The 14,912-nt window shown below is 42.8% G+C and overlaps 2 protein-coding genes across 2 annotated transcripts in view; both read right to left on the bottom strand.

The window, feature by feature from the left end:
- Nucleotides 1-1,415, bottom strand: LOC306741947 (monocyte chemotactic protein 1B-like). The gene is made up of 3 exons (XM_079224283.1): nucleotides 1,293-1,415; nucleotides 440-557; nucleotides 1-217 (listed from the first exon to the last, which is right to left on the bottom strand). Exons 1-3 carry the CDS (start codon nucleotides 1,357-1,359, stop codon nucleotides 103-105), a joined length of 300 nt encoding a protein of 99 aa, XP_079080409.1. The 5' UTR covers nucleotides 1,360-1,415; the 3' UTR covers nucleotides 1-102.
- A 9,022-nt stretch (nucleotides 1,416-10,437) lies between these two features.
- The window catches only part of smpd3 (sphingomyelin phosphodiesterase 3), a gene marked incomplete at its 5' end in the record, with an annotated part of 37,422 nt that continues 32,947 nt past the window's right edge, over nucleotides 10,438-14,912 (bottom strand). Inside the window, 2 exons of the mRNA XM_079223140.1 lie at nucleotides 10,438-11,320; nucleotides 13,386-13,554. Coding sequence (XP_079079266.1) covers nucleotides 11,219-11,320; nucleotides 13,386-13,554 — 271 coding nt within the window. The 3' untranslated portion in view covers nucleotides 10,438-11,218. The remainder of the gene's footprint in view (nucleotides 11,321-13,385; nucleotides 13,555-14,912) is intronic.

Raw genomic sequence — 14,912 nt, 5'->3', positions numbered from 1 at the left:
TATGGACAGATACCCTCCTGCAGACCTTATATGCTAACGCGTCTTCGCAGCATCAATAAACCATAATTGGTCAGATTATCAGGGGGCGTGGCCTCGTCGTGGTTACAGGTGGGACATCTCTCCGGGGACAGATTTGGCGTCCAGGTGGGCGATGAGCTCCTTCACCCACACGGCTGAAGGTCTGGCGCACAGCTGGCGACCCGGCACGGTCCTCAACCTGCACACGACACAGAGAGGACAAAGTCAGCAAAGTACTTACAGTACGGGCACTTAAAGGACGGGCACTTAAAGGAGGGGCACTTAAAGGACGGGTACTTAAAGGACGGGTACTTAAAGGACGGGCACTTAAAGGACGGGTACTTAAAGGACGGGTACTTAAAGGACGGGCACTTAAAGGACGGGTACTTAAAGGACGGGCACTTAAAGGACGGGTACTTACAGGATGGCGGGATTGGAGCACCGCTGGCTGGTCCGGATGTAGCTGACCACCTTGTCACGAGGAACCTCGTTCTCGTTGAAACGGAAGCAGCACCTCTTGGGGGCGGCGCCGCGTACGCCTGAAAACACAAACACACACACCAATGAAGAACGCAAACACACACACCCCAATGAAGAACGCAAACACACACACACCAATGAAGAACGCAAACACACACACACACCAATGAAGACAACAGCTGTGTGAAGGTAGAACATTTGGTGGATGTAAGAGCTACTGAAGAGGAGTGTGAGAATAAACTCATTTAAATAATATGTTTTGTAAAATTACAGACATTTTGAAGACTCTACAGGTGAAATTAACCAATAGATCTTCATGAAATATCACAAGTTGATTGCTTACATTAAGACTTGTTTTTGTATTGCAAGTTTTCTGATATTTCAATATGCTAACAAGACATGATCTAATGGTAACTTTTGGTTTACTTGAGGAAAAATCTACAGACATTCTGTAAATAGACAAAGTGGTAAAATAAACCACGAAATGTGTCTTGAGAATGTTCGGGAAAAAAAACAAAAAGTTTTGCTCTTACTGTCTGGAAAGTAAGCTGCCAACGAACATTTGAATGATATTTTCGGGTGGATTTCTCTTGAAGAGCAAGTCCTTTCATACAACTATGGATCACACCAGATGTTCTCAACCTCTAAAGCTGCATTGATAGATCTCATTCACTGGAATACGACAGCTTGTCGACCACCTTATACAGTTGTTCAAATGGTCATGATGATCAGATTGAATCAAATGTACCAGTCTAACCATCAACATTTCAACGACTGCTTGAATCCCTTCCTACCTTCAGTCAGAGTGACGGCAGCCAGCATCAGCACCAGCACGGTCAGGGCGAGACGAGCAGCGGCCATGTTGCTTAGTCAGTTGAGTAGCAGTAGGTGAGTGTTGTCAGACGGTTCTTCTCTTCTGCTGTGTGAACTTGAAGTGTGTTGCTCCCACCTTTATACAGTCCAGGAGCAGTGTGTGTGTGTGTGTGGGCGGACCCCCGAAGCTCCATGCTGGACTCCACTATGACGTGTCTTTCATCTTTATCGGCGGGGGTTTACTTGGGGTTTCATGTGTGTGCCGCGCTGGTGTTGGTGTGAAGTCGATTTCACTTCCCTAAACACACTGACATTCACTGATTCGCTGAGGCGTGTTAAATAAAGAAGTACGTTTCAGTTGTTTTCCAACGTGGTTTCCCTATGACTTAACACATCACTTGTGACCAAGACTACCGGGCTTTTTGCTCGTCGCCTACACGTCACAGCTCATCTATGAGAGCAGCTACATAGAACCAAAGTTAGTAATAAACAAGCTGCCTCCTGCTTACAAACAGAAAGAAATAGCCATTTTTCTTGATCCTGAGCCTTCACTGCTGGCCTAATCAGAATCACAAAGTTATAGCTATTTTATAATTTAATTGTTTTTCAAAAATACACTACATGTATTATAATATTTGTTTTCCCTATTAGTTTATTTTCTCATTGCACAGCTCCTGTCTTCCTCTGTTGCTCTGCTTCCAGCCTGCAGCGCCTGAAGCATGTTTTAAGGAGAGCTTTCATCCATTCATATTTCCCCTCTATGTCTCTGTGGAAGTAGAGCGCCTTCTAGCTGGTCTTTGCCGTCAGCCTGTTTTCCATTGCGTGGTGGTGAATTTTACGGTAGTTAATATCATTCCTTCTGGCTTGTTCTCTTGAGTGTGCAGTGTTTTAGTGCCGCAGTTTTGTTGGATTGTTTTGTCATGTTTTGTTATAACTCAATGTGACTGTTCTTGTTGATGTGGACTACATGCATTGTCCGTTAATGACGCCGCATCCCGTCATCCGCATATTTATGTAAACTATATCAAACGGCCCAAAAGGCCCAAATAGAAAATCCACGGCCCGCAACTGATGTCCACATATCTGTAAAACAGAACATTTTGAAGACAATATTCCTGTTTGTAACCTTTCCCAATACTGATTCCAATACCTGAACCTGAACCAAAACAACTCTATCAAGAGAGATCAATGGGTGATTGCGTGGCATGCAATACATCGTTTTTGTTACAAGGAAGCTATAGTTCAACTTCACAGTTTGGGGATTCTCCAGGGTTTTCACTCGGATCACTGGTATTTTTTTCTTGTAAAACTTGTGATAAGTTCATTGCTGTAAACATCAAATCAAAAGGAAGAAAGATGCTCTGGTGGAACTGCTCATATCCACCCTGAGTCAATAACCTGTGAAGTAGGTTCACGATCACACTGGATTCCTTTTCTACTGGCACACATGGTATCTTTTAGCAGGGAAAAGGTGGGCTTCCCAAGAGAAGCTGGGGTATTCCTCATTTGGGTTGATGTGAGTTTTATGTACAAAGAGACAGACATTTGGTTGTGCCTTATATTAAAAGACACAACTGTTCACTGTATTGGACAAGAAAGCAATTCTTTTTCAAAAGTAATAAGGTTGTATGACAAAATAACCTGAAGATTGTCTACGTCACTATAGCACTGGAGACGGATTAAGCCCATGCGGTAGAAAGTTCAGAAAAAGCCAGTGGGTGGATTATTTTCTCTCAAATTTTGTCTTCAATACTCCAGTGTAAGATTTGTTGTTATGGTTTCAGACTCTGAAGGCGCTAAAGTAAATCACATGTTGAAATGGATGAATAAGTCTCAGTTTCCTTAAAAGTTGTGAAGAAAATGACACTGGATTCAACAATGTTCTTGCATTTAGAAAATGAGAGCAATAGTTTTTGGGGTCAATTGTGGGCATCAAGCAGTAAACACAACCCAGAGCCTGAGTCACCAAAGTGAGTCCGGCAGCCACTACTACCCCATAACCCCCTAAATGGGGGCTCAGCCCTTCGTCGAACCTCTTCGTCGATCTCCCAAGCCCAACCAGTCCAAATAGGGCTTCTGGTGTGATACAGCAAAAAAAAAAGGCACATCCTGGCCTTACAAGTTACTCTATCAAGAGAGATCAATGGGTGATTGCGTGGCATGCAATACATCGTTTTTGTTACAAGGAAGTTATAGTTCAACTTCACAGTTTGGGGATTCTCCAGGGTTTTCCTCTAGGATCAAAGTATATAAGTCCATTGTTCATGTTTATGACACTATTCCACAGTAAATATGAACATAAACCATAAGTATGATTCAAAGGGACTCAAGAGTGACTTGGGAAAGCACCCAGAGTTTTGAAAATATGCCATTTCATATTGATAGCATGAAGCTACAGAGGATTACCATACAGTTTTGGAATCCTTAGAGCTACTGAATCCACCAATAACGCCAAATCCGCTGAGAAACCGACCTTTGCCAAGATACTCACAACATTGCCATTTATGTCCTGCAAAAAAATAAAAAACGTTACTGAAATGAGACAACCGGTGAGTGAAAGTGACCATATTTGGAATGTGGAAGAGTGATGTTGAAACACCGTATACGTCTCTGGTAGCGAACTGTCAATCACCTTGTAGCCCCGCCCTAAAGCATCCCCTGCTTTATGGCCCAGAGTTGGATGAGGATTCCATGTTGGTCCATCACCCCTTTTATTTGGTCTTTTGAACAATTGCTCATCTTAAAATATTGATAACTGCAGCTTTAATTGTCTTGTTTTCTGGCCACATGGGGAAGTACAACCAGCCAAAAACACTCCACTGTCATAGCATCCCCTCCACCAAGGAGAACATGTTGTACTTGTTTGTTTGTTTGTCAGCCGGAAAACAGAGAAAACTACTGCTCCCATTCTCATGAAGCTTGGTGTGAAGGAAGAAACAATTACTTTAGAGACAGATCCCAATAATGGGGAAGATACACTGGAAGACACACCAGGCAAAAACATAATTTTTCATGCACTGGTTCGAGATTTAGTTTCTATTTAAATTGTTGTGTTAATTAATTGAATGTGTGTTAACAGTATTCTTTGATGTATGGAGTGATACAAAGAGATATGTAAAATCCCCTCTGTAAAAACAAAAATGAAACGAGAATTTTGAACCTGGCTTCGTCCAATAATCAGATTTATGTTCTGGAAATGTATGAAAATTAGACATTTTACAAATGTAAACATAAAATGTCAGAAAACTTGGAAGGCAACAAATAACAGTGAACTGTTAGTGTTATTGGTTACTGGTTCAATTAAAGAGTTGAAACCCTCTAATTGAACCAGTCCTTATTTACACTGCAGAGTAACGCACATTAGCATTAGCAACGTTAGCATATCCGTCTCTTCGGCTGCTAAATGCTGGGAGAGACGATCAGATACTTCACAGATGAGAATTACTTGGAAGTTAAACAAATCCCTTTAAGGCGTGTTCAGTCTCTCCACCTTGTGCTTGTCATCCATGTACTTTAGTTTCAGTGGAGGGGAGTTTTTCCACGCTTGACAGAGTACCCTATGTAAATGTTTCTCTCTGTTCATGAAAAGCAGAAGGTGCCCTTAAAAGCCTCTTTCACTTCTTCATGCTTTGTCCTTTCAGAGAGACAAACATAGGTTTCTTTATCCGACCTTAAGATGGTTGGTGATATTCAAACGTTCATATATTGGTACACATTGGGAGTATGATTGATCAGTGGAGTGGTGTCCTTTCCCTTGAGGTGCTTCCACTGACCACAAGCCAGGGGTACAGATATGCAGCGTTTGCTCATACAAAGATATGAGGTCTGGTATCTTACCATAAAGTTGTCCGTGTTTTTTCGTGCGTTATCCTACAAAAGCCATCCAACATCTCTGTATTTGGACACAGTTAAAAAAAAAAATACACTTCTGTCTTCACAGGAAATAACTTTCGGCAACGAAACTGCTTAGCTAGGTTTGGGAAAGGATTGTGAAATACTTGGTGAGGTTTTGTCATAGATGGTGGTTGGGGTTAAAATAACTGCAGATGTTGACTTCTGCAGCGGTCTCCTGGGTGAAAGACCGGTTTTGGTCTGACCCCTAAACTGCCCAATGAGGGCTCCTTTATACTTCCTAATTCCTCATTATGAGGATTACATGCAGATTCATTTGATGGGATATTTACACATTACAGCGCATTACCTTTCAGTACAGTTGTGAATGAGTTATGTCCATTCAAGCTTTGAGCCCAGTGAAGGAGACCCCGAATCCCCACAGCGCCCCAAAAAACAACACAAGGACACAGATAAGACTTCTTTCTTTTTAAACGCAGAAGAAAATAAGCAGTTTGTTGAAGAAACGTAAAAAAAAGAGACAAGCCATCGACCCCTAAGCCACATCACAGACAGGAACACCCAGAAATCAATTAAAAAAACATGAACAAATGATGGGAAAAGGAAAGCAACATGAAGCTTTTACGAGCCTGACGAAGTATTACAGAATACTCAGCTGGAAGCTCCGAGCTCCGATTGGCTGTGAGTGTGTGAGAAATAGTCATCGTCAGGCAGAGGAGATTACCAGAAAACTCCAGGACTGCCATCGGGGTCCAACGCCTTTTCATGATGGATAGAAACCCGTATTTCACTCAGGCGCTCGTTGTGTATTGAGCTCGTCTGGCTCTGAAACCGTCTGGTGTGATCACTTAGAAAACTTAGATGGATACAACTCAAAAATATATTTCACTACTTTCTAGCTGCAATCATATTTCACTGTATTCTATTAATTAACCTTGAATCTGGTCTTTTCATTTTTAAAAACATCCATGAAATGTAATTTGTATTGTTGTGAAATCATTTTTTTACTGTAAATCTTCTCTGATTTTCTTCACATTCTTCTCCCCCGACTCTCATGCCAACATATATGTCCTTAACGCCTCTTTGTTTGTTCATGTAGTCGCTCAATCTGGAGAATGCTTTTCTGAGTCCTTTAGTTTATGTGAACACCTGCCAGACAGAGATGAATATATGTATATACTTAAGCTAAATCATTGTACTGTAAAAGTCGGGTTACGAGCTGCTACTACCTTCGGTCAGTGTCCCCGTTAGCTCCCCGCTGTAGCCAGCTGGGGCTCCTGCTAGCGCTCCGTTACTTCCCCGCTAGCTCTCCGCTAACTTCCGCTAGCTCCCCGAAAACCACCGAAGGTGGCGGGACCAGGCTCGACACCCAACTTGGGCAGAGGGGACGCGGGCAGTAGCAGCAGCAGCGGCCGTTAGCAGCAGCAGCGGCCGGTAGCAGCAGCAGCGGGGAGCTAGCAGCAGCGCTAGACTCCACAATACAAAATGAATTACCTCTATTCATAAAAAAACACAAAAGTGTAGTTTCATCCTGAAGCGGCACTACAGGAGTCACACAGTGTGGGGGCTTTGGATCTCTCCACGCTGAATGATGAATTGTTTGGAAAAAAGTATTGATGTGCAAATTGATTACACAAAAAAAAAGTGGTCGTGACAAATAAATGACACAAAAATACAAAATACTTACCTATGAATATTGTTTGTAGAGGGCTTTTATTGTGAAAGGTAAGCACGAGGAAGGAGTGGATCTGTGCAGCCTTTGTCTTGGTCGAAAGAGGTAATAAAGTGTTCTGCCTCTCTTCCTTCGTGTTGTTGTGCACTATTGTGATTGGGTGATGTTTTTATCTTGCGATGCGAAGGCTCAGAAAAAACGTGCAAAAAAAATATTATGTTGCTTCTTTTTTTTGCCTGTGGATAATAAAAACACCAAAATGCGAAATACTCATCTGCGAATATCATTTGAACAGGGCTTTTTTTGTGAAAGGCAAGAGTTCACTTTGTGTGAAAGCGCTCATGACAAAAACTAAAACAACACAAATATATTGATTGTGTGAACGACTAAACGCCCCTGGTGTGTAAAGCCCTTCAAGAGCAGATTCTCAAGGAAACTATGGCACCTTGTTGTCACTCCCTATAACAGGAGTGTACTTACAGATTATTTACCTCGTCAAAAACGAGGATTTGATCTCATTGTAAGGACTCAATCTAAAGAAAACTGAATCTGGAATTGAAGACAAATCACAGATACACATCTTAGTAAGATGAAGGATATATTAGTCACATAAATCATAATGAGTCATAAAGACGTGCCAGAGCAGCCAGGTGATCTGTTGACTCACACTTCATGTAAAACTGACTGAGTTGGACATACATAGCAGAACAACCGATGTGTTTCCACCCACACACACACACACACACACACACACACACACACACACACACACTGCGCTGACGCTACTCTCTTGTGCTGCTGTAAACATTGTTCACAGACCATGGAAATCAAACAGTGTCTGGAAAAAGTGTTGCTGTAATGCATGTTTTATTCAGAGAAACAAGGCTTTTCTACATGAGTGATTTTCCACACACATCTCCAAAAGAAATATGTACAGCATGAGTCGGCAGTTTTTGACTGATGGACACAAACATGATCCGTGTGTTCTCAGGGCGGGACTTCATTCATCTTGGAGGTTCATGCTAACACGTTAGCTTACACAGTGTTGAGTGACAGGGACATGAATCTTTGAAAGACAAAATCTATACTTTTTGAAAGAAGAAATAAAACATCCTTCCTAAAACAAATTATAAGCAGAATACCTCAGTAATAAAACAAACCCAATTCATTCACCTCCATGTTTTTGCAGCCTTCCTGGATTCTGGTACAACCAGTAGCTCGTTGTGGCTAATGTTAGCAAGCTTATGTTAAAGCTTATGTTTGGTAACTTTGACTAAAAATAGCTTTTCATCATATTTGCTCAAACTGTCACTACATCCTGACAGAAGTACACGAGACAGATGATCTGTGTAAAAAAAATCTGATTCCTGGTGAATTTCCAGCCCAACTGTCAAACTAGGCAGCGCTGATATTAACAAATATTCACCGAATTGTCTATTTTGTGCCTTTAAATGTTTTCAGAAACATTGTTTAGTTAACATTTAACTGGTTTTGGCTCATGGGGGCCCAGGTCACAACCTTTCTATTCTAACCTAAACTTCTCCAAGGAACTTTGGTGTTGTGTTGATTCTGGCGGTCCCTGTGGACGGAAGTGGTAGTGTTTCCTTTAGAAACCCTCTCATTCTACTACAGCGGGGTCTGACGGACCGACACACTCAGTCTGGTTCTCCCGTCCCTCAGGAGGAGACACTGTGGATCTGGATCTGTCTGCGGTGGGCTGCTTCCTGCTGGAGTTTGAGTTTCTGCTTGGTTTCATCTGATTTTGGTCTGATCTGGTCTTGTTCACTTATGTAGGTCATATAGAGGCATCTGTCTTACATTGAGACTGTTTCATAACCTCAACAAGTTCCTCACAGTATCTTAAATATGACAAAATGTTTTTTTTCAATTTTGTGCAAAAGTATTTGCACAGCAGCTTTACGTCCTGCTGTCAAAGGACCTTACTTCCTGAAGAGGCCTGCTGCTTTATGTTTGATGTAATGGTGACTTGGCCTCTCACCATCAACACATCTACTGGACACAGGCCACCTCTAGTATCTACATGCCTGTCAACAGTTACAGATTAAACACTCTTTACCAAAGTCCGCTCCTGTTTGACACCATAGTCTGTTACAGATTGGGAGTTGAATGCCAATGTGAATGCTATGCTACATTAGCATTGGTGTAAAGCATAGTATTGTCCAACCAGCAAAAAGCAGTGAGTCAATAATGTAATATATGGACAGGTGCGGGGAACAGAGTTCAGAAGGCGTGTTGAGACCGAATGCAAAGACAAGTCATCCCGTATATTGGCCGTGCAGACGTTAGCTAGAGCTGCGTTAGCTAGCAACATACGTAGCTACAAGAAAGGACTTCAACCCGTTGGTTTTGCTCTCAGTCTGAACACACCCTGAGTTGTGTTGCATGGCAGTATTACTGTACTTCATGCTGAGTCTGTATTCAATAGCCTTTGCACTACTTGAATTCTGTATATAATTCTGTGTAGGCTGTGTTTCAAATGGCATATTAACACGCTATTATCCAGCTCCTTGGCCGGCGCCCTGACACCTCGAGCATACTTCAGTGTGGACGTCTGCTGGTAAAATTATAATTAAAAATAATCAGATAATGGTTTCACTTATTTTTGTTGTTGTGATCAACAACTCACACGTGTGTTCTATCAATACCAGGTGTTATTTTGCGTAAATGTGGAACGACTTTGGTGTAGTTTGGCGTCAGTCGGGACGAAGGTAACGCACAAGAGGGTCAAAAGTAACACAACGGTATGAACTTTGATTATTTGTATTCCCTTAAATACTGAAAAACTCTTGACATGGCAAACTTCAGGATGTGTTGAAGTACTAAATAATGGTTTGAATGATCGTGACTACGACACGTTAAAGAAAACTGGCTGCTGACGTGAGTTTACTTCCCGTGATCCAAAAACGCTTTCCGGGTGAGACAGTGTGACGTAGCCTACGTTGCGTTAGCATGACATTTCGAACACAGCCTGTCTCCTCGGGTCCGTTTAGACGATTATAAAAGGTGTTTGCGCAAACTTGACATATTGTACGGCGGTCAAAATGTTTCTGTATTATGAGGTTTTGCAGTTGCGTCACAATATGGCTGTCATCAGGCTGATCCGTTGGACAACTGGTTCGTTAGCTAACAGGCTGACAACATCTACTCCCTCCAAAATGGCCGCTAGAGGGCGTGTAACATCACCTGAAATCCAGAGTATCGCTTCACGCAAGTCTTCAGTATGTTTCCGTGCACACTTTGTGTGTGTTCAGGGTCGCCAGCAGGGTGGAGTCTCACATGCACAAACAACACACCGGCATACAGGAAGTGTGCACCTCTTGACTCGTCAGACTCAAGCAAGCGAGTGTATCAAGACGCTATATTAATGTTGTAAACTGATACCGTTTCCCATCATGCATCAGCAAAGCCTCAGCTCCCGCTATTACACCAAAAATGTCTGATTTCCACCAGTCATGGCTGAAACGCATGCTATAAGCATCGCAATGCATCAAACTAACTTCTTCTCCAATTTCATGTCCCTTTACACAATAACATTTTTAAATTTTTTTTTTTAGAAACATACCATATAGTATTAAACAGGCATTTAAACGTCCTATAAAAAGTGGTGTGGCGACAGTAAAAACCGTATCATTATATTTTTCTCCTTTTTTTTTTTAGAAAGACTAGTTTTGTTTAGTTTTTTTTTTAGAAAAAAAGACACTTGTTGAGGTTCCCGGGACCGACGTGGGAGCAGTAAGGTGAACGACCAGCAGCCGCTCAGGAAGGAGCACGACAACGAGGACACGACCAAGGTCAGTGGAAAAGCCCGTCAGCAGCCGCACGCCTCACTCTCGACACGTGAATGACGTGTTTGCCTTTTGTACAACTGTCCCTGAAGGTAGAATCATAAAAAAACAGATTTTGGGCTAAAACAAAAAGGGGGTGTGTGTAAATTGGCTACATAAAAACCGAATCGCTGTAAATAAAACCTCGTGGTCCGTTCAGCGGGGGGAGGGGCAGGAGGAGGGCGGAGAGGCCGGGCGATGTTCAACAGTCAGATTGTGTGTGTGTGTGTGTGTGTGTGTGGGTGGTTTACCCAGGAAGATGAATATCCTCATGGCTTTCTAAACAGCATGCCCCTGCTTATCTCGCCCCTCCAGAGTCTTCCTCTCTCACATCGCCCTCCTCTCCCTTCTGTAAATCCATCCATCCGCTGAGCTCCTCCACTGATTCATCCCTCCGTTTCGCTCTCCCTTCAGTCCTCTCTCTCTCTCTCTCTCTCTCTGTAAACGTGTCATCCCCTCTTCTCTTCCTGGTCGTCCGTCAGTCCTCCATGGCAGTATTTTTCTTTTTTTTCTTTTTTCAAAGCTCACGTGGGTCAACCTAAGGCTCCTCTTCCCCGGTGGACACAGCCAACCGCATGGCCACAGACAGGTGGTCGGTGAGGCCGGCCAGCTGGGTGACGAAGCTGAACTCCTCGATTTCCTGCAGGAGGAGGAGAAGAAGAGTCATCAGGTACCTTTTATTCTGAGGGACTTTAGAGGTGCCGATGTACCCGAAAACATCTCACATCTCACTGTGTAAAGTTGTGACAGCAAACATGTGAGCAAAGCAGTCACCTGTTCACTCCTCAGCAGACTCTGGAGAGTTAACACTAAACTCAAAGCAATGCTATTGTTGCTTTTTTAGCTCCATTTTGGTCTCCAGCGTCTCCTGAGGAAAGACTCCACGCTCTTTAGCTGCTAAAGGATCCACTTTGTTCAGCAGCTGCTTCCTGTGTTCTGCTGGGCTGAGGCTGAACTAAACCTCTACGCTGCAGCTATTCATGCAGGGCTATGCATGCAAATGTATAGGTAAAAGATAATAAAGGGGTGTCGGGTGATTGTATTTGTATTTTATTTTATTTCTGTTTTGTTATGCTTGTCTGTCTGCTGTCGTGTTTTCTTCCTCTTTTTTTCTGTACTTTATTATCGTCTGACAAACCTCATTTTTGTATTTATGTTTAATGTTAATATATTGAAATGATAAAAAAATGTAAGTGACAAAAAAAAACAAAAAAATAAACCTCTATGCTGCAGGTATACATGCAGGGCTGTGTATGCACATTTAAAGGTAAAAGATAATAAAGGGGTGTCGGGGTGATTGTATTTTTATTTTGTTCTCTTTTGTTCCTCTTTTTTTCTGTACTTTATTATTGTCTGACAAACATCACTTTTGTATTTATGTTTAATGTTAATATATTGAAATGATTAAAAAATGTAAGTGACAAAAAAAAAAACTAAACCCCTACGCTGACATGTAATGCTTAAATGTAAAAAATACATTAAGTGCCCCCATTTAACCATACAATAAAGGTTTTTTCACTCACTATATAATAGTAATTGTAGGCAGTTATAAGTCTTAATTAATGTATCTGTCAACAACTACCCAGAAATGGAGGCCGGTGTATAAACTGATAATGAATACAATATAGAAAACAGTTGTAGTAATATAAAATATGTCTTCATAGAAGCCGTTATCATTATTTTTGTACATACATAAACACTTTAACTGTTAATAACTACATTATAGTGTGTTATTAACATTTCATTGAATGTTTATATGAAGATTGTTTTTTTTATGCTAAAAGGTTGTTTGAAAACAAAGGAAAATGTTAGGTTCCAGTGTTGATGTGACATCAAAGACCTGAGCACGCTAACCTGCTAGCAGCTAGCTAGCCCGTTGGTTGCTGTTCTCCATCAGGCAATGCACAGACCACCCATGATGAAGCGCATCACTCCATGTGGGATGAGCTTCACTATGCAGTTACAGTTCCTTCACTCAGCCACTAGGTGTCAGCGGGCAGCTGTGGCTCTAGAGAGAGAGATGTGAACGATGTGATGCGGCTTCCCTCCCGCAGACGGGCAGCCATGACAGCGATGCCCTCGTTCCTTTGCCTCCCCGGTTTCTGCTCCGTGTGTTCGCGTGACTCCTCTTTTCTCCTTTATCCCCTGAACGAGTCACTCGTTCTCTCATGAGATATGAGATCAGCTCACCTCCAGGTATGTTTCACACGGCTCAGCAAAATGAGCATTGACAGCTGTCTTGTTGGTTTAATTATTGGATGATTTAATGAGCGCAGAATATTACGGCACAAGAAAATGGCACAGAATCCGACAGAGTTTGTGCACAAGGGAAACGCAATAATTCCACTCTATTGTGTTGTTTTTTAAGAGCCCGTGGAGGCCTCATGATTTAAAAATGGCCGCATTGTGGAAGCAAAGTCTGTTTCACCCCCTTGTCAGTGGACAAGGAAACCCAGAGCACGCGCTAAAAATCTGGCTTTTGACGTTTTTTAGACGCGCATAAAAGTTGAAATATTCTAAACCTTTGGATGTCGGTGTGTGGAGCGCTACTCGTATCCACGGCAGTGTTTTAAATGGGGAAGTTTTAACGAAGATGTGTTTTTTTGGGGATTCTCGGTTCCCACAGAGAAAACGTTATCTCCACGTACTCAAGGCAACGCTTAATTGGAGACAGTTAAAAGACGCGATCCCCTCCTACGGCGTACCAGTTTCCAGTCCGGCTGCAGGCCCTCGTCGCTGTACAGCATGTAGTCGATCCGCCGCCCGTTGCCCTTCAGCGGGATCTTCCTCCCCTTCTGACTGCTGGCGGGACACTGGCTCTTACTGGGAGGAAACACCAGGTACTCCTTCCTGCCCTCCTCGTTCTCCATCACTCTGGCAGAGACACACAGGGACGGGAAAGGATCAGAAGACTGATGTTTAGACCGAGGCTGCAGGCCTGAAGTTGCATTGCGGTCCAAACACAGGAAGAACAAAGTCATACAACGGCATGAATTCAAAAGGGAAGTACAAATATGATGTGCTAAAATGAAGAGAGAGTGCACTAGACCTCAATTTGTAGCGTGTGGTGCTGAGGTCAAAGGTCAGCTTTTGAGTGACAAGATACTACCAGTGTACCGTAAAAGTTGGGTTACAAGCAATGTTCCCTCTAATTTTTTTCAGCACTGAGCACATTTTTTTTCTGAGGGCACATTTCAGCACTGTGAGCAATTCTCAACCACGCGACCTGCCGAAAATGACCACAAGCCTGGTTAGCCATAGGGGATTCAAAGAGATGACAGCAAATGCATCAATATGTATACAAGGTTGATATTTATTCAATATCCTTTATAATGGCTGGACTTTGGGAACATTTTAATGATGGTGTTTTACCAGTCAGTTTAGTTGAACTTAAAGGATCTTTGTTGAACTTCAATAAGGGGAGGTCATGACTGGTTCACTGGTTATGACTGATAATGATTTATATAAAAAATAAAAGTATCAAAGGTGTTTAGTCATTTCTCAGCAGGTACAACATTTAAGTGGAACTTCATTGAAAGACAAATGCTAATGCAGCGCTTAACAATAATTATAGGCCTATTAAATTGACATGGTGTCATTTTTCCTAAAGGTAGCCTATATAAACAATTTAATAACTTATTCTTCATATTTAAATATGTCTGAAAGTTTCATCCTACCTGTGTCAGTTTGGACTATTTCATCTAGCCACTCATGTTTGAACGTTAAGCAGACCTTTTTTTGGGGCGCCTGCTCTGCTTTCTTTTCTCCATGGTAGCCTATAGCTGCTGGAGCAGGGCCCGCCAGGAGGAGCCTAAACAGCGCCGGCCCGAGCTCATGTGGCGCTCTGGGCGAGCTTCACTCCTGGCGCCCGGAGGAGGACAGCGGGGGTGGGGGGTGCTAACGGAGGCAGAGCGCTAGCAGAGGTACAGAGAGCGCATGTCGAGAAACGGGACGCTGATTGGCCAAGAAGACTCGACACGGCACATCAAAGATCTTATTATTGTGGAGATGGCTCACTCCTATCTCAGAAACACTGGCGCAAAAATTATTTTTAACCCCTGAAAAAAAATCGTTTGCGCGGTCTGAAAAATCTATTGCGCGGCCCCTTCGACTGGCCTGCGCCGCCGCGCACGCGCGCAGCGTAGAGGGAACACTGGCTACAAGCCACTACTACCTTCGGTCAGTGTCCCCATTTGCTCCCCGCTGTAGCCAGCTGGCGCTCATGCTAGTTC

Source organism: Taurulus bubalis (assembly GCF_910589615.1).
Source record: "Taurulus bubalis genome assembly, chromosome: 9".
NCBI lineage: Eukaryota > Metazoa > Chordata > Actinopteri > Perciformes > Cottidae > Taurulus > Taurulus bubalis.
This window is presented reverse-complemented; position numbering and strand designations above follow the sequence as displayed.